General features: G+C 50.5%; 2 protein-coding genes across 5 annotated transcripts in view; one reads left to right on the top strand and one right to left on the bottom strand.

Annotated features, from left to right (window-relative positions):
- Sfxn3 (sideroflexin 3) lies at positions 1-7097 on the bottom strand. Of its 4 annotated transcripts, none has more exons than XM_027407201.2 (11): positions 6959-7097; positions 5581-5744; positions 4972-5142; positions 4382-4480; positions 4008-4083; positions 3820-3905; positions 2710-2837; positions 2477-2526; positions 1367-1416; positions 577-624; positions 1-356 (listed from the first exon to the last, which is right to left on the bottom strand). In XM_027407201.2, the coding sequence occupies exons 2-11, from the start codon at positions 5739-5741 to the stop codon at positions 260-262; spliced, it is 966 nt and encodes a 321-aa protein (XP_027263002.1). In that variant the 5' UTR covers positions 5742-5744; positions 6959-7097; the 3' UTR covers positions 1-259. The 4 variants fall into 4 exon arrangements, with proteins under 4 accessions (XP_027263002.1, XP_027263005.1, XP_027263004.1 ...); XM_027407204.2 differs by having other exon boundaries at positions 5581-5741; positions 6959-7070; XM_027407203.2 differs by having other exon boundaries at positions 6920-7050.
- Positions 2725-19664, top strand: part of LOC100751311 (PDZ domain-containing protein 7) — a 26469-nt gene continuing 9529 nt past the window's right edge. The window contains exons 1-8 of the mRNA XM_027407195.2: positions 2725-2859; positions 7955-8273; positions 8908-9297; positions 15674-15814; positions 16037-16211; positions 16675-16851; positions 17117-17264; positions 19360-19420. Coding sequence (XP_027262996.1) covers positions 9072-9297; positions 15674-15814; positions 16037-16211; positions 16675-16851; positions 17117-17264; positions 19360-19420 — 928 coding nt within the window. The 5' untranslated portion in view covers positions 2725-2859; positions 7955-8273; positions 8908-9071. The remainder of the gene's footprint in view (positions 2860-7954; positions 8274-8907; positions 9298-15673; positions 15815-16036; positions 16212-16674; positions 16852-17116; positions 17265-19359; positions 19421-19664) is intronic.

A 19664-nucleotide genomic window follows, 5' to 3' on the forward strand; every position in this document is an offset into this window, starting at 1 on the left:
ATGTATATATATATATATATATATATATATATATATATATATATATATCTGAGTGCACAGGCACAGGAGGGATGGGTTTTGTGACTTGCTCTTTGAAACCAGAGAGGAGAGAAGAGGTGTATGGGACTGTCTACCCCAGTCTCAGTGGCTGCTACCCACCTCAAGCCCCCTGACCCAGAAGACAAACAAGTTGTGGCATTGTAAGGCTCCCCCAAGAAGCAGCCTGAGGAGTAAGGAAAGGGGTGGGGGCTGACTCCCCTCAAAGTCCCTTGTTGTAGTAAGCCACCTCGATGCTGGGGTTTTGTGCTTGGATTTGAGCTCTCAGCTCCGGCTCCAGCCTGGTCACATGTATGGAGCTGCAACAGAACAGCACGGGCTAAATGAATCTACCCTGGGCTCAGCATCTCAGTCCCAGAGCTGGCTTCCCCTCACTCCCAGAATCCTCTCCTGGTTTCAGAAGGGCTGGCTCACTGTCATTCCCCCAGTGTGCCTACCAGGCCTCCCAGGCACACACGAAGGGCCTGAAATGTGGAACCTTGTGCAAAGATTCTGGTCCAGTCCAAGGGCATCACTCACCTTCTCTGGGGGAACAGGGCACAGCACAGGGGTGTGGCGAATACCAGGCTAGGGAAGAAGAGCATGGGAACCGTCTGTGAAGCAGGCCTGAGCATTCCCTCTTGGTACCCCACCCCATAGAAATAGCCCCAGGAGTGAAAAAGTTTTGGGGAACTTTATCCCAGCTGTAAAGGTTGGAAATGGAGCCAAAGGACCATTCAGGAATGACAAACTCGGTCCTGATATTAGATTCTGGATGAGGAAAACGCCTCATGAGCATTGATCCAAAGCCTCATGATTAGAAAGTGACAGAATCAGTAATAAAATCAGGGCTGGAGAGATGGCTCAGCAATTAAGAGCACTGGCTGCTCTTCTGGAGGACCCAGGTTCAATTCCCAGCACCCACATGGTGGCTGACAGTCATCTGTAAACTCCCAGGCACTCACATGGTGCATTCGTACATATCAAATAATTATAAAAGAATAATATAAAAATACAAGTGTAAAACTCAGTAAAAAAATGATGTTTAAACAACAACAACAAAAAAGGAATAAAATCTGCTGGACCTCCTGGATTGTGCCAGAGTTTATTTGCATGGTTTCCTCTAGTGAATAAAGACTGAACCCCTCACTCAAACTATTGACCTTCCAACAGCAAGAACCCCTAGGACTCTACACACACACACATGTATTATGCACTATGAGTATCTATACCAACTGAAAGGAAGTACCTCAAAGATAACAAGTGCCCTCCACACTCAAAATGATAAAGGCTCTCCCATGGGCCCTTATCAAACCCTTTGTACACTTACCAGAAGCCTACCAGTCCCACCTGCAGGGGCGCTCCTAGCCAGGGGCGTCGCTGCGGGGAGACAGAGAGACAAGAGAATGGTTTGTGTCCCATCCCCACCATGGTTCTAACCCATCAACCCTACTGCTGAGCCCTTGGACATCTGGACGTTTCTCCCAGCCAGTGACGGGCGATGGCAACCTCCTGCCCTAGCCAGACCAGATACCTATCCAATCTTAGGACCTCTTGTAATTGGTTCCCATGGAACTCTGTGATCCTGGCTTTCTCTTATCTCACTTTCTCCAGGGAGCCTCTCCTGAGTCTCCACTCATTTCCTGCCATCCCCAGTGGCATAAATATGTCCCTCTCTACACCTTTCTCCATCCATTTCAGCCACAGCAACTGTTATTCTATTCTTCAAGTGTGCCGGCCCATCTCCCCCCCCCCCCCCAGAGCCTTGGGACTGGCTGTTCTCTCTACCTGAAACACTCTTTGCCAGACTCTCCTTCTTTGGATCTTCCAAGGCCTATCCTTGCCTAAATTGTTCCCCAGATAGTCCCAATTATAATCCCCACTGGTTTGCTACAAAGTACATTTTGTAACTACAAAGATTGTCTATTGGTTTTGTTTGTTTGTTTGTTTCATTGTTTTGTTTTTTTGAGACAAGGTCTCATTGTGTAGCTCTGCCTGACCTGGAACTTGCTATGTAGACCAGGCTGGCCTTAAACTCACAGAGATCCATCTGCCTCTGCTTCCAGACTGCTGGGATTAAAGGCGTGCAGCACCATGCCAGCCCTATTGCTTCTTTCTTTCTTTGTTGGTTTCTGTGCTAGACTGCACGCCTCACAGGGAGAGGGTCTACGACCATCTTAGTTCTGTTTAACATGTCTGGTGTATAGTCAGGACTTAATACTTATTTGAGAATGAGTGACTCGATGAATGAGCTGGAGCCTGTATTCCTGAGCCTCGCTTCCCTATCTTGTTTGTGCATTCACGAGAGAGTGTGTGCGTGTCTCATATTGGGAGGCACAGTGAGTGACATCATGAGTGTGCAGTCAAGCATGGCGGTGACAATCCTTTCTGTGTTTGGCAGAAGCCTCTGGGCAGAATAGGCAAAAAGTGAGTTTCTCACCTTCAGGAAGTCTTTCTTCTCCAGAGTGTTCATGATCACCGGGGGGATGGCTGAGGGGAGAGCAGGCCATGAGAGAGTTAGCGAACTCCAGTTAGCGAACCTGATGGAAGACCTCCCTCCCGCTGCCTCCCATTCTTCCCGGACTTGGTGACGCTGAGTTGTCAAAACCCATGAGAACCTCAGCCCATCTTCTCTCCTAGCCTCCTGAGCTCCACCAGCCATCCCCATCTCACCCATGGCAGGAATCGCCATGCCGATTCTCGATATCACCACCTGGAAGATTCCCTGTTTGGCAGCAGTCACCGAGTGGCCAAGCCTCTGACCTGCCTCGTCAGTCACTGGGATGCCCACCTGCAGCTCCCTGAGAAGAGAAAGAGGCTCTGGTGAGATGATTGGCAGCAGATCTCTGGAGGCCCCTTACCTTCCCCATTCAACGTCTGGTTCTGAACAGCCCCCAGGGTATAGGGTAGAGCCCAGAGAGAAGCAGACAGGTGTTGTGCAGCCCCGCCCAGCCAGGGAGCAGGGGGAGGCTGGCCACTCTGCATGGGTTGAAGAAGGTGAGTTTGGAGAGGAGCCTGGGTGTAGAGTAATTCCCAGAGTATTGGGATCCAGCCTGACAGGAATAGCTATCCTGATCATAACTACCAAGAATGACCCTGAGTAGTCCAGATAAGGCTTTCTCCACACAGCATCCCACATTAGTATACATAAACAAAACTATTAAGAATGTTGTTTGGGCTGACCATTTAATCCTAGCACTTGGAAGGCAAAGGCAGACAGATCTCTGTGAGTTCAAGGCCAGCCTGGTCTACATCACAAGTTCCAGGACTGCATAGGGAAATCCTATCTCAAAGAGAGAGAGAGAGAGAGAGAGAGAGAGAGAGAGAGAGAGAGAGAGAGGGAAAAGGATATTGAGGTCTATGATCAAAGATACTGGTTCCACTACTGCCAGAAATGTGATTTTCTTGATGGTAGAATAAGACCCATCAGGATAAATTTTTGCTTATTGAAGTCACCTTCATCCTGACTATCATATACACCACTCCTTCTCATTCAAGTCGTGGGGATCTAGTCTTGCAGCTGCCCAACACCATGCCCCTATCAGCAATTTCCCAGTGAAGAGCCCTCTGTGAAGTCATGGATCTGCCTACACCCTTCAGTCTTGCCATACCTCGGGGCAAGTTCTCACACAGTGGGACCTGGTTATTCTTGCACTCAGGGTCAGTATGAGCCAGGGCCCAGCAGCTCACATCAGTGATGGAGAGGACTCTCCCTGTACCTGGCTGGTCTGCAGAAGTTGAGAGCACCTGGACATCCCTCTGTCAGGAGCTGGGGCCACTCACCTCTGCCTCATCAGGGGGATGTTGATGCAGTTGGCAGCGGCCACAGCTGCAAAGGGTACAAATCGGCCAACTAGTGGGGGCAGGTGCTGGGGAGGGAAGGTGGTGTTCAATGGCTCTGAGAGGGTAGAAGGGAAGAAGGAAATGGGTAAAAGATCGATGAGAGGCCAGTAGTGGTAAGGAGGTTTTACCTTGGTGAGAGATTTGAGTCCCAGAGCAGTGGCCACAGCCCCAGTGGTGGCACTCACATAGGCTGTTCCCAGCTGCCTGTGGAAAAAAAGGCCGGATCACAAGGAGAGCTGAAGAGTCCAGCATGCATTTCCTTTAAGGACATTACACATTTCCAATACAGGAGGTGTCAGAGGGTAACCTCATTGAAAGCACCCCCTCCAGCGTAAACTTATGTGAAAGCCCTCCTCCTTCTTTAAACAGAGTGGGTCCCCCAAAACATATACAGAAGGACAGCATGCCCTCAGGTGGTGGTCGAACATGTAGCTGAAAGGAGAGCTGAGCCCCTGGCACAGGGGTCCACAGGGACCAGGAACAGCTGGGGAGGGTGTCTCACCGCACAGTGATGGGAGCATCCCCACTGCGATTGGAATAATTCACAATAGCGTTGAAGGACTGGTTCACCCACTGCCAGAACACCACAGTTGGCGTCTTCCTGGGGGGTGAGAAGATAGACTACTCATTTCTGTCCATCCACACTATTCCCCCATTCTTGAATCCCCACAATTGAATTATGTGTGTGGGAGGGAGTCAGACTCGCTGGAACTTGAGTTACAGAAAGTTGTGAGCTGCCATGTGGGTGCTGGGACTTGAACCCAGGTTCTCTGCAAAAGCAGCCAGTGTTCTTAACCACTGAGCCATCTCTCCAGCCCCCCGAACTCCCAATATTGAAACCCTAAGAGTTCTTCGAGAGTGACTTAACTGATGGTCCCAGAACTTGCCCTTGTCGCCCTCACTGGTTCAGCTTACACAAGTGAAGGCTGGGTTGTGAAAAATGGAAAGAATTCTTACACACACACACACACACACACACACACACACACACACACACTGTTCTTTGCCCAAAAGGCAGCGGAAGAGAGACTGCTGGTTACCCAACCGTGTTCTGGAGCACAGCACTCGGAAGGGGACGAGGGCGAGACTTGCCTGTAGAAGGTGAGCATGCATCCGGTAATGGTCATGTTCATGGGCACCTGGGCTGACATGCGGCCAATCAAGACCACCTTTTCCCCTGTGTCCGGGTGGAATGCAGAGTCATACACATACTTGGCTCTCCAGAGCTGGTCCTCAGTGAGCCCTGGGGTTGCCACACCAGCCCTGGAGGAATTGGCAAGGAACCAACAGGCTGTTGTAGGGGTCAGACCTGCCCTTCCTGTCTCTGCCGCTTGCCTCAGGGAACTCTGGGCAAAGGACTAGGAACTTTGCTACTCAAGCCTAGAGTAAAGGAGCTCCTTGTCCGTGGGGGAGGCCAAAGCCTCTCAGGCATGAACTTTGCTCTTTCTACAAACTTTTTGGTCTCACATTTTCTCCAGGATCACAGTGAGGGTGGTTTTCAAAGGGTCTGAAATGACTAGGGGCATCCAAGATTTAACTCCTGAAGAGAAGAGTTTTGCCTGTCTATGGTCATTAAAGGGGATCTGTGAACTGCAGAGCTGCTGCCTACCCATAAATCCAATGCTGACTCCTCAGCGCAATGTCCTAAACTCCTTTGAACTGAAGTGCTGTGTCACTGTCATCTGGTTAGAGGCTGCTCACCTGTAATTCTGCACAATGTTTCGGGAAGCTTCCAGCTGGTCGTCAGACAGCAGCAGATTGCGAGGGTCAGTTACTGTGAAGAAATGCCGGGCTCTGCCTAGGAATGTGCTTTGGTCCCATCGAGGTCTCTGGATGTTGATATCCAAGGGCAAGTCACCCATCTTCTGCAAGGCAGCAAGAACAAAGATTAGGTCCAAGGACTGCACTTGGGGAAACTTTGGTGGCTCTGCCCTGGTCCCAGAAACTATGGCCAGTCCTTGAAAGAGCTCAAGGTGACTCTAGATAGGTGAGCAAGGGTGGGGGAGGAGTTGTGTCCCAGGTAGTGTTTTAGCCAGGGACCTATAGCCACTGAGGAGAGGAGGGAAGTTCAGAACTAAGAGTCTATATAGCTTTCCTCAGGCTGGCCTGGTGCAGATTTTACACGGTGAGGATTTGCATTTGTGTGGTTGATTCAACAGCAGCAACTAATCCGGGCAGCTATCTTGAGCTCCTGCTGTAGGAACCTGGATAACACACCCAAGCCCACTTCAGTTTCAGGTCCCAGCTGCTCTAAAACCTAGATTAAAAAACAAAAAACTTCCAAGACTGTTTGGGAAGACGACAAAAGCCATCAAACTCTCAGGGCCCTGACTGGAGGAGACCGGGATCATTAGCCACTTGAGGGCTGATCAGTACTAGATCTCAGAGAGAACGCTCCAGGGGTCTCAGAGAGAACGCTCAAGGGGCAGCCATTAGCGAATGGGACAGCACGCACAATCCCCTTCAAACCCATTTGCTTCAACTCCTGCACAAAAACCCAGGACTCTCCCCGTCCTTAGTTGAACAGGGCTGACACAGACATCCACGCAACTCTCTCTGAGCCATCCGCCTCAGGAAAAGGCAAGATTAAGCGGATGCCCCTCCACCCAGCACAAAAAGGAATGCCAGGAGCAGCCATCTGGCTGCGTTAGGCAAAAATCCTGCAGAATGACTAATCCCCTCCAAGTCCACTTCCTCCCTCACAGTAGACAACGCCCCTACCCGACTCAACATACCCGCACACAAAGACATGCGCACCCTCCCCGGCACACAAACAGGTTAGACCCACACTGTATACACTAGCCAACCAGCCAACGGTAAGAATACCGTTACACACACACACACACACACACACACACACACACACACACACACACACACACACACAGGTGCAGACATCTGAAATATGCCTACACACAGCCTCACCCAACCACCCCCTCCTTGTGACCTACAGATCCTAACAGACCCTGCAATACGAAATCCACACAAGACAGAGAGCTCCTTTCAAGGCAAGCCTCCTCCTCAGATCCCAGGCCCTCACCCCTACTCTCTGATGATTTCCAAGGCAGCAAGCACTCACGCTTTCCGGGGTTTTCAGTCTCTAGCAGCTCTCAGACCCGCCTTCCTCACAGCTCTCTGCTTTCCTCCCATCCATCACCGGGACGTCACGCGTGACGCTGAGCAGCAGGGAAGGGCGGAGGCTCCCTAGGCTCGTTCTCCCAACCCGCCCCCGGCTTGGCAGAATTCCGGGGCAGTGGATGTCGTATAGAGAGACTCCCCCAGACCAGGCCGTTGAGACCAGACCCGACCCAGTCGTGGGAACAGTTCTGGCCGCCTTCCCAGCCAGAGAGAGGAGGGGTGGAGCCGCCCCACTTGTCTCCTTCGCTTGCAGTCCCTTGGCTTGCCTAGGGAGGCACCCGACCCGGCAGCACCCGGTCTAGGTGCACTGGGCACGGGTGAGCGGCGTGGAGGGCGGGCCTCTGATGGTGCGCCGCCTGGAGGGACTCGGGTTACTGCTTGTTTACTTGATGGCTGCCTTGGCAATGGGCCTCTGTGTGCTTGGCCCCCTGGGCTGGTACTCCAGGATCTATGCAGTTCCTCACCATTCGCATCCCTTTCCAGCCACATTCCTGTGGTGCCTGTGCTCCTTCTGAGTCCCCAGTCCTCTTTGTCACCCAACCCCCAGCTCCATTGTGCCAGCAGTGTCGTTACGCCCCCAACACTTATCCGTGCACAGACTGCAGCTACAACCCCTGGGATATGCACGGCCAGAGTCTCCCGTCATCTCTGCTTCTTGCATCCAAGCTGGTGCATCAGAAAGATTCCTCTCCTCCTTGTGTGCTGGCATCAGCTGCTCTGTCTTGAGGACTTTGCAGAAAAGGGCGCCCAGAGAAACAATTTTTCAACTCAGAATGTGAAGAAGACATTACACACACACACACACACACACACACACACACACACACACTTCACCCATTAGCACCCAGAGCACGGCCGCTGCACACCGAGGCTCCCACTCGTTCCTGATCATCTCGGGTTCACGTTCGGCTCTTTTGCTTGTGACATTCTCCCACAGAGACCTCAGGAGTGACCACGAAAGAGGTGGCAACTTCACGAGCCCAGGAAGCTAGGGGGGCCTGGAGAAGATGTGATTCTAGTCGCCAATGCGAGGCTCCAGGGCAACCCTAAATTCCAAAGACCTGTGGGGTTCAGAATTAGGGGGGCAGAGCCCAGAGGTACCAGGCAGGTGACGAGCGGCTACCAAAGATGCCAGAAAAGAATGACTGGCGGCGTCGGCAGCCAATGGAATCCCAGGACCGTGCAGGCCAGCCTCATTCCCGCAGCCGCACCGAGCTGGTTCAGTGTCCCGCGCGGGCGTCTGCACAAGCGACCAGGTGAGTGGGCCGAGTCCTAGAGGTAGAGGGGCAGGAGGGCCTACAGTGAGGACTCTGTTTTGGGGGGGTCACAGAGATGCCCTGGAGGGCGCGGGCCCTGGTTTTGCACTAGCAGATCACCAATCATGGGACAGAGTCTCGCAGCTTTATCTCCACAGCTGCAGCCTGGAGCCTAGCGGTCACTTGGGGGTGGCGGTGGGGGCAAGCTCGGCTGCAGCTGTCCCAGGTCCTGAAGTCTAGCTCTGGAGGCTAGCCCCTACCCATATATACACACACAGGAAAGATGCTGCACTAAACTGTCCTGACACCCATTTTTCTCCATCCTTTTAAAGTTCAAGAGCCTGCTGCAATCCCATCTCCACTCTCTGAACGTCAGTTGAGGACTGGAGACCGGGTGGATGACTCAGTTGAGAGCAGCAATGAGGGGTGAAAGAGAGCTCCTCAATGGCCATGTAGAAAAAGCTCCCAAAATCCAAGATGGTTCTGAACTGGGCAGATTTCCTCTGGCCTCAGGGTGGGAGAGGTGAGGGGCCCAAGAGACGAGAAGGCAGGATGCTCAAGGCACGGGACGTGCGGAGTACTGGAGCGACAGCACGGCACTCAATCCTCTCCCAACCCTGCTCTTCCTATACAGATTTGGAACCCACACTTGTAAGCATTGAGAGTGAGGGCTTCTGCCTCGCTGAGACTCCAGCCCTAACGGAGCACGTTCATGGAGCCTAGAACACCAACAGCCAACTTTTGGAGGACAAGCAGACTCCCTCTGGACCTGTAAGGCAATGCCCCAGCCTCGCCACCATGGCACGAGGTTTCACAGTGGGCTTTGACCCATCGGGTCTAGGAGAACTCAGCTCTAGTTCTCTGAGCTCCCTCTCCTCCCGAGGCCATCTGGGCAGCGACTCAGGCTCCACAGCAACACGATACTTGCTGAGGAAGCAGCAGCGCCTGCTCAATGGCCCTCCCCGTGGAATCCGAGCCTCATCACCCATGGGCCGAGTCATCCTCATCAACTCCCCCATTGAAGGTGGGTGTGGGGCTCAAGAATGGCTTGGATGGGGATTTCTGAGGATAGCGAGGACCGATTAGGATGAGGATTGATTAGAGACAGTATAGCTAGGGGAATTCAAGAGATGGGAAGGGAATCATCTTTCATTTACCCTTGCCTCTCCTCCAGCCAAAATTTCAAGGCTTCGGAGCTATAGAAGGATCAGAGGTGAGGGATGGAACCATTGTTAAGGAAAAGATATGTGTTAGCCCTAGGAATTCACAAGGCAGAGTGCTGAGTCAGCCCCCCCCCAATCCCTTGGTCTCTGTCTTCCTCCTGACCCATTTGCATGCACCTTAGGGAGTGGAGCAGGATGGAGGAGGTCTTCCATTAACCAATCAGTTGTGTGACCGGCTTGGTGCTGGACTGTGGAGAGTCAGTGCCCAGGCTTCAGGGTATGAAGGGAAGGGTCTGAAGACACAACAGCGTATGTTCAGGAAAAGGTACAGGGGACCAATAGGAGGACAGAGAGTCAGGCAGTGTACCTCGGAGCTGGGTCCTTAGAGGAGAATGATTGTGTATGGCTTCCTGACACTATACCATTGCACCCCAGTTCTGTATCTAGCCTGGTTAGGTCTTGCAGGGGACCTGAGAGGTGAAACTCAGTGTTCACCTTTCAGGATTGCAGCCTGGTCAAACTTAGAGACACTGAGGCCTGGGGAGATGGCTCAGAGGTTAAGAGCACTGACTACTCTTCCAGAGGTCCTGAGTTCAATTCCCAGAAACCACATGGTGGCTCACAACCATCCGTTATGAGAACTGGTGCCTTCTTCTGGTGTGTAGATATACATGGAAGCAGAATGTTGTATACATAATAAATAAATAAAATCTTAAAAATAAACTTAGAGACACTGCAGCAGGAGTAGCTTGTGGGGGGTTGTAACTATCCCCCACAAAAGTCAGACAAGAAAAGCATGATGGGCCAAGTGCTTACACTACAGTGACAGATGTGAGGCGAGGAAGAGCTTGTGAGCAAGACAGGACCTTGAATGCCAGGAGGGGAGTGAGGCCCTATGGGACTGGGCTCTCTGTGGACAGGACCAGATAAATATCTCTAGCTGTTCTCCTCTTTCTTAGCACAGTTCCCCTGGCGGGATCCCAGGCTGGACTTTTCAGGCCTAGGAGTCTCTATCCCCTTCAGCTGGGCTGCCCAGGGTATGACTGGCACACTCATTTACCACCCTCAGACACGCAGCAAGGCACTGCTGAGGCCACCATTGCCATTCTGACCAAGAGGCAGAAGTCCCCAGAGGTGCCAGAAGTCAGGAGTCATGACCCTTTCTAACCAGTCCTTTTTCCTCTCCTAGTTTGTTCATTCATTTTATTTTTGCTCATTCACTCATCTGTTTGTTTATCTAAAAATATTAGATACTATGCACTGTGCAATATTCTAGGGATGCATTGGTGAGAAAGAACTAGAAAATCCCATGATTAAGCCTGTAGACTTCCAAAAGGTAGCAAATAGGGCACAAATCCAATGAACAATAAGACACAAGATAGAAAAATTCTGAAGGAAAAATAACAGAGACCAGTAGACATGAAAATATTCCTAAAACTTTAGAACATGCCAGAATTGCCTGGGAGGGCTTATTAGAAGGTAGATTGGGGTTGGGAGGAGCTGGTGAGATAGCTCAGTGGGTAAGGGCACCTGCTGCCAAGCCTGAAGACCTGAGTTTAGTTCCCAGGACCCACACTGTGCTAAAGTACTGACTCTTGAAAGTAGTCCTCTGCCTTCTGACTTCCACACAGGTGCCATGAGGTAAACAAGTGTGGGTGCATATACACAATAAATAAGTAAATAAATGTAATTTTAAAAAAAAGATTGAGGTCAGGAGGTAGTGGCACATACCTTTAATCCCAGCAATCGGGAGGCAGAGGCAGGCAGACCTCTGTGAGTTCTAGACCAGTCTGGTCTACAAGAGCTAGTTCCAAGACAGCCTCCAAAGCCACAGAGAAACCCTGTCTCGAACCCCCCCCCAAAAAAAAAGTTGATGGGAGGCCAGAGTGACGGTTTATCAGTTAAGAGTATTGGCAGCTCTTCCAGACATCCTGAGTGGCTCACAACCATCTATAATGGGATCAGATCCCCTCTTGGGTCTGCATGCAGACAGAGCACTCATATACACAAAATACATAAATACATAATTTTGGTTTTTCAATACAGAGTTTCTCTATATAGTTCTGGCTATCCTGGAACTCACTCTGTAGACCAAGTTGGCCTCATACTCAGAGATCATCCTGCCTCGGCCTCCTGAATGTTGGGATTAAAGGTGTGTACCACTACTGCCCAGCCTATAATTCTTTTTTTTTTAAACGATATTTATTTGTCTGTCAAGCCAGGTGTGGTGGTGAGCACCTTTATTCCCAGCACTTGGGAAACAAAAGCAGGCAGATTTCTATGAGTTTAAGGCCAGCCTGATCTACAAAGCCAGTTCCAGGACAGCCAAGGCTTCACAGAAACCTCGTCTTGAAACACACACACACACACACACACACACACACAGAGAGAGAGAGAGAGAGAGAGAGAGAGAGAGAGAGAGAGAGAGAGAGAGGGAGGGAGGGAGGGAATCCAAGTCCTCAGATTAGAGACATTCAGGAATTTCTTTTGAGCTCTGGCTGCCCTGGAATTCATTCTGTAGACCAGGTTGTCCTCAAACCCAGAGGTCTGCCTGCTTCTGCCTTCTGAGTGCTGGGATTAAAGGCATGGCTGGATTTATTTTATTTTATTTTATTTTATTTTATTTTATTTTGTTGACATCCAGAATTTAAGATGTGAAATGAGTGGTTTTGCTTTATTTATTTATTTATTTATTTATTTATCTGTTTATTTATTTATTTATTGAGACAGGGTTTCTCTGTATTGTTTTGGAGCCCGTTCTGGCATTTGCTTTGTAGACCAGGCTGGCCTCAAACTCACAGGCTGGCCTCGAAGTCACTTTAATCCCGATTGCTGGGATTAAAGGTGTGTGCCATCAATGCCCGGTTTGGTTTGGCTATTTTATTTTGCTTTTTAAAAAACAAACAAACAAAACAAAACAAACCCTTTTATTGATTTTTTTGTTTGTCTGTTAGTTTTGGTTTGGTTTTTTGAGACAGGGTTTCTTTGTGTGACAGCCCTGGCTGTCCTGGAACTCTCAGAGATCCGACTGCATTGCCTAACTAGTTGTTTCTTTTTTTTTATTTTATTTATTATATATGAGTGTTCTTAATGCAAGAAGAGGGCCCCAGATCCCACTACAGATGGCTGTGAGAATTGAACTCAGGACCTCTTGATGAGCAGCCAGGGCTCTTAACCTCTGAGCCATCTCTCCAGCACCCTTGCTATTCTTCTTTTTAAGATAAATTCTCACTCTATAGTATTGGCTGGCTTAGAACTCAGACTGGCCTCAAACCTGTGACAATCCTGCCTCAGCTTCAGAGTATTGAGCTTACAGAATTGGGAAGCTATGCTGGCTTGTTTGCTTTGGAGACAAAGTTTCACTTGAGCTGACCTTGAATTCCTCATCCACAGGCTTCATTCTTCTGGGTGATAAGATTTTATGTCCTCACTACTGTGCCTTAAATTTAAAACAAAACCCAAAACAAACAAAAACTACATCTAGACATTGTGTTGCCTGCTCACAATCCCAGCACTTTCAGTAGTCTCTTCAAGGTCAACGTGGCCTAGATAGCAAAACTCTGTCTCAAAATAACAAGGACTGGGATCGTAGCTCAGTGTGGTGGAGGGTTTGTCTAACCACAAGGCCCCAAGCTCCTCACCTCAAGGCTATGCGCCTGCCAGGGAGCCCTACAGGATTCTCATTTTAACAAGTTTTCCAGTGATGCAGCGTCTGCCACTCTGATACCATGCCCTGGTCCAAGCTTCGCTGAGAAAGTGATGTCTAATGAGAGGGGTTGAGGAAAGGAGCCAACACCCCAACCTCTGCCAAAGCCAAAGTGAGACTATTACAGGAGCAGACAGTGTCTAATTCACATGAGGCACTAAAAGAACCTCAGGATGAGGGCTGGAGAGATGGCTCAGAGGTTAAGAGCACTGCCTGTTCTTCAAGAGTTCCTGAGTTCAATTCCCAGAAACCACAAGGTGGTTTACAGCCATCTACAAAGAGATCTGATGCCCTCTTCTGGCCTGAAGGCAACTAAACATCAACAACAAAAATACCCCATCAGAATGGCTGAGGAAGACATGGAGGGCCATACGGGACCAGGGGCAGCCTGGAGTTCCTGTCAAACAGACAGGAATAGCTGATATAGTACACTCAGTTCCTGAGTAGGAATGGGAAGCAAGCAGATGGCTAGGGAGCTTCAGGGAGGGTGAGCATCCTAGTCAGGTCAGGTGAGGGAGGGGAGAGTCCATCCTCAGAGAACCCACACTATAGTTCTCAAAGCTCAGATGTAGCAGAGCATGATGGTGCACACCTTTAGTCCCAGCACTCAGGAGGCAGAGACAGAGTTTGAGGACTGTGAGTTTGAGGACTGTCTGATCTACCTGAACAGCCAGAGCTACATAGTGAGACTATACTAAATAAAAACTAAAACAAATAAAACCTCTGCTCTGACATCCCAATTGCCCAGGGCATAGGGGTCCCCAGGGAGACATGGAAGAAAAAGTGGACTATGGGCAGGGAGCTAGAGGCTTTTTTGATAAGGTTAATGGGGCCTGAGAACTATGTAATGACAATTGGTTAGGAAGCCCAAGGGTCCCTATCTTTGTCCTGTATCACCCTGCCCAGCCTGTCCCTGGAGATTTCAACCCCATCTGTCCTGGTCACACATTGAAACCTGGTAGACCAAACTGAAGTGTGTGTGTGTGTGTGTGTGTGTGTGTGTGTGTGTGTGTTGTGTGTGTGTGTGTGTGTGTGTGTGTGTGTGTGTGTGTGTGTTTCCTCTCCAGCACCGCTGGAGTAAACCTTGCCTGAAGGAAACAAATCTCCCCTTCTTACCTGGTACCAGCTTGTCTATAGTCTTGTCACTTGTCACCCAGCAGGTGTCTTGAAGGTTGGCCTCTGAGTCTCACACATGACCTCCTCTCTTTTCACTGCCCTAAACTCTCCCATCTCATTTCTCTATGGAACCATCCCCTCTGCCTCTTCCGAGGGCTCCAGGGAAACCCTGCAGCCTGCTGAATTGGAGGCTCTGTCTGCAGATAGCCATGTAGTCCCTAGAGCTCCCCCTAGAATCAGAGTCTGTGAGCAAGACGAGGTCTCAGCAGTTTTCCCCTAAGGTCCTGTCAGTGACTTACCAAGTTTCAGCCTTCATGCCTCTGGATGGAAAGCTCAACTCTCTGTCCCTGTCTAACTCCCCTGTGCAAGCTTGGTTCTGCCCTTAGGTTACATGGAGCATATAAAGACTTCCATGGACAGCTCCACAGCTGACTGAAGTTGGAGCTCATTCTGTTCCAAGCCCAGACTACCCACAATGGAGTCTGGGGCCTTCCTCTCTTGTTCTCAGGAGGCAAAGTTTCAGAGATTGGACATAAGAATTCAGAAGACAACACACACACACACACACACACACACACACACACACACACACACACACACACACACATACACACACACACACACACACACACATACACACACACCACACACACACACACACACACACACACACACACACACACACACACACACACACACACACACACACATACACACACACACACCACACACACATACACACACACACATACACACACACACACACACACACACACACACACACACACACACACACACACACACACATACACACACACACACACACACACACACACACACACACACACACACACACACACACATACACACACACACACACACACACACACACACACACACACACACACACACACACACACACACACACACACACACACACACACACACACACACACACACACACACACACACACACACACACACACACACACACACACACACACACACAACACACACACACACACACACACACACACACACACACATACACACACACACACACACACACACACACACACACACACACACACACATACACACACACACACACACATACACACACACACACACACACACACAGAGAGAGAGAGAGAGAGAGAGAGAGAGAGAGAGAACAAAGGAAGAGCATGGGATCTAATTGAGCTCTTCTCACCCATTCCTGTACTGTCAATTAGTGGTCTGTGGTCTCTGAACTACCCAGAGGGGACTTGAATACCATCTCCATTTAGGGCCCTGTGTATCATCTGGGTGGCTCTGCACAGAAGCCTAGCCTTTGCAGACACCGAGGTGGGTACTCCAGATGCTCAGTTGCCAGAATTAACCTGGAGATCATACCTGTGTGGTTATCCTCACAGCCAACAGTGATGAAAGTGACGTCATCCATGCAGTTCGGGTGGAGAAGAGCTCCTCTGGGAGGCTGGGTTTCAGCGTGAGAGGTGGCTCTGAACATGGCCTGGGCATCTTTGTCAGCAAGGTGGAGGAGGGGAGCAGTGCAGGTGAGCAGGGGGCCCTCAGGGGGAGCACGGCTTGGGATGTGCCCCCTCTTCAGTGGGTAGCAAAAGCTAGGTGGCCAAGGACAGGAACTATTTCTCCTCAGAGGGCGGGCACTGATGGGAGATAGAGCTCACTCTTACTGTGTGGATTAGGGGACACCGCCTAGCGTCCACAGAGCATGTGGAGCCCACCCTGGGGACTCACCCTTCCCCGCTCCTGTGCAGAGCGGGCTGGCCTGTGTGTGGGGGACAAGATCACGGAGGTGAATGGGCTGAGTCTGGAGAGTACCACAATGGGCAGCGCTGTGAGGCTGCTGACCAGCAGCGGCAGCCTACACATGATGGTACGGCGCATGGGCCGCGTGCCCGGCATCAAGTTCTCCAAGGAGAAGACCACATGGTGAGCAGCACCCAACCTTGCTCAGACCCCCCTACCCCACGTCTCCCCTGCCCCTGCCTAGCGGCTCTGATCTCTGGTACTGAAGCATGCCCCCGTCCTGGGCATCTTCCCATAAGGAGCAGAAATGGGGCTCTGGGTTTGGGGGACAAAGATCATGGTAGATTAGATGCTTAGCATAGTCCAGGCAGGCTTTTGGGCTCCATTCACACCATCAAAAACCAAACAAAAGAGGGTAAATGGGCCTCCAAATGTTGCAGCTACTTAGTAGAGAAAGGTGTGGGGAGGTGGTGGTGACTCAGACTGTTTCACAGGTTTGAAGAAACCTATATTGAAGATTCTGGGCCAGGAGAAGCCCCGCCTCCACCCCAAGGGAGTCATCCCTTTCTTTCCCAGTCAGTTGCCAAGACTGTTAGACTGGGTGTTCCTGGAGGACCTAGGGTCAGGGCCTCTTGTATTGCGGCAGGGTGGATGTAGTAAACCGGAGGCTGGTGGTGGAAAAGTGCAGCTCGACACCATCGGACAGCAGCTCTGAAGATGGCGTGCGGCGCATTGTCCATCTCTATACAACCTCGGATGACTTCTGCCTCGGCTTCAACATCCGTGGGGGCAAGGAGTTTGGCCTGGGCATCTATGTGTCTAAGTGAGTGCTGGGGTAAAATGGAAGGACTGGGGCTGGGGCAGGGCTGGAAGGAGAGTTTGGGGATGGGTCAACACATGAGGCTCAGCCAACTAATGTTGAAATGAGGGCCCCTTCAGGATAGGCCCCCGTGAAAGGGTGTTGTCAATCAACACAATCAACAACAAAGGGATGTAAGAGGGCATTCCTATAGCCAAGTGAAGGGGGTCTAGATTGGGGGGAGGGAGCCAGGTCAGGCTCTTATCAAGCAACACCTGTCTATCCCCAGAGTGGATCATGGTGGGCTGGCTGAGGAGAATGGCATCAAAGTGGGGGACCAGGTCCTGGCGGCCAACGGTGTCAGGTTCGATGACATCAGCCACAGCCAGGCCGTGGAAGTGCTGAAGGGCCAAACGCACATAATGTTGACCATCCAGGTGGGCCAGGCGACATGGGAGCAGGGTTGACCATCCAGGTGGGCCAGGCGACATGGGAGCAGGGTTGACCATCCAGGTGGGCCAGGCGACATGGGAGCAGGGTTGACCATCCAGGTGGGCCAGGCGACATGGGAGCCGGGTTGACCATCCAGGTGGGCCAGGCGACATGGGAGCAGGGTTGACCATCCAGGTGGGCCAGGCGACATGGGAGCAGGGAGAGGCCAGGCTATGGCTGGAACTTCTCCAAACACCCTCGTTTTTAACTAGACTCCTTGCCAAGTGTCAATCCCACAGCTCCGTAGAAGAGAGAGCAGAAACTCTTCTTATGCCCATTTGGCAAAAAAGGGAACTGAGGCTCAAAGAGGCAGCTGTCAGTTATTGCTGGGCTGGTCAGTAGCCGGGCCTGGCTCTGGTCTGGCTCCCATATTTCTAGCATAGTAGCTGTCCTTGGGCACAGAGGAAAGCCTCAAGGTGAAGGACTAATATATGGAGCAGGAGCCATAGCTGTGTACAAGACCAGGATTGTGGGGATCTCTGGGGCACAGGACAAAAATGACTGGGCTACAGCAGAGTTTGGGGTTCCTAGGAGGTGGCTGGTTTCATTATTCACATGGCTATCATGCCTACCTAAGGTCTTTTTCTATCTGTGCGCACAGAAGTCTTCCCGAGGCTCCCTGCTCTATCTTCTCTTTCCCTGGCTCGTCACCCACCTTCATTCAGTGCGTCACTGGCTAACCCCACCTCTATTTTGCTGTCTCTGTCACACACATCTTCCCTTTTCTAATTATCGGGAGCACTCTTCCTAACTCCAGATCTTCCCCAGTTCATCTGTTAACTCTGCCTGTGTGTGTATGTGTTGTTTTTGTTTTTGGAGAATGTCACTGTATAGCCCAGGCTAGGTTTTCCTATGCAGCCACAGATGACCTCAGACTCTAGACCCTCCTTTCTCAGGTTCCCAAGCACTAGAATTCCAGGTATGAACCGCCCTGCCTGGCTGCTCAACTATTTTTTTAAAAAAGATTTATTTATTCCATGAACCTGAGTGCTCTATGCAAATGTATGCCTTTATCCCAGAAGAGGGCACCAGATCCCACTATAGATGGTTGCGAGTGCAGGGTGCCGGGAATTGAACTCAGGACCTCTGGGAGAGCAGCCAGTGCTCTTAACCGCTGAGCCATCTCTCCAGCCCTTCAACAGTATTTTTGAGCACCTATGAGGTCAGGTGCTAGGTTACACAGAGATCAGGGTAGACCAACAAGGCCTCTGCTCCTGGGGGACAGTGACTATCAGATTTTGACAAATGCTGTCAGGAAATTAGCAGAAGGAGAGTGGGAGAGTTGAGGAAGGGGTTGTAACCCAGACAAGAGTCACTGAGACAGAGACAGTCAAAGAACGAAGCTGTGTGATTAGCACAGGGAGGAGAAAAATGAAGAACAAGACTAAAGGCCTGAGCTACAAAAGAAATTAGTACATTTATAAAGCGGGTGCTGGGGCTGGAGAGATGGCTCACAGGTTAAGAGCACCGGCTGCTCTTCCAGAGGTCCTGAGTTCAATTCCCAGCAACCACATGGTGGCTCACAACCATCTGTAATGAGATCTGGTGCCCTCTTCTGGTGTGCAGATATACATGGAAGCAGAATGTTGTATACATAATAAATAAAATCTTTAAAAAAGAAAGAAAGAAAGAAAGAAAGAAAGAAAGAAAGAAAGAAAGAAAGAGGGTGTTGGTGTCACACACCTTTAATCCCAGCACTCGGGAGGCAGAGGCAGGCAGATCTCTGTGAGTTCGAGACCACCCTGGTCTACAAGAGCTAGTTCCAGGCCAGCCTCCAAAGCCACAGAGAAACCCTGTCTGGAAAAAACAAAACAAAAAAACAAAACAAAAGAAAGAAAGACAGACAGACAGACAGAAAGAAAGAAAGAAAGAAAGAAAGAAAGAAAGAAAGAAAAGAAAGGAAGAAAGAAAAGAAAAAAGAAAAGAAAAGAAAAAGAAAGTAAGCCGGATGACCCAGTGGAAGGAACAGTCCAGTCTCATCTGCACCCCTTTCCTCCTGACTTCTCACCTGCTCTCCAATGCCTGCCATGTGTTCTTCAGGAGACTGGCCGGTACCCTGCCTACAAAGAGATGGTTTCAGAGTACTGCTGGCTGGATAGATGTAAGTCCCTAGAAATGGAAGGGAGGAACCCAAGGACTGGGCTGGGCTCCTTGGGGAGAGAAAGAGAGGGAGGGGGAACCAAGATGATCTTAGGATCTTCTTGCAGCCCAGAGCTGTTTATAGCCTTCATTGAGGATTTCCAGATTCAATGCCAGGGTCTTTTTGGCCTCAAGTCCCATGGGTGATGGAAGAAGTGACTTCCCAGGGCTCCCTGATGTAGGTGGCAATCTGAGCAGCTGGCACC

The sequence above is a fragment of the Cricetulus griseus genome, chromosome 3, assembly GCF_003668045.3.
Source record: "Cricetulus griseus strain 17A/GY chromosome 3, alternate assembly CriGri-PICRH-1.0, whole genome shotgun sequence".
Taxonomy (NCBI): domain Eukaryota; kingdom Metazoa; phylum Chordata; class Mammalia; order Rodentia; family Cricetidae; genus Cricetulus; species Cricetulus griseus.

Excerpts from the sequence above, each read along its gene's own strand:
- Sfxn3 (XM_027407201.2), bottom strand. The coding sequence starts at position 5,741 with ATGGGTGACTTGCCCTTGGATATCAACATCCAGAGACCTCGATGGGAC. Across the intron at positions 5,143-5,580 it reads AACATTGTGCAGAATTACAG|GGCTGGTGTGGCAACCCCAG; the intron begins GTGAGCAGCCTC and ends CAATTCCTCCAG. Across the intron at positions 3,906-4,007 it reads GACTCAAATCTCTCACCAAG|CACCTGCCCCCACTAGTTGG; the intron begins GTAAAACCTCCT and ends TTCCCTCCCCAG.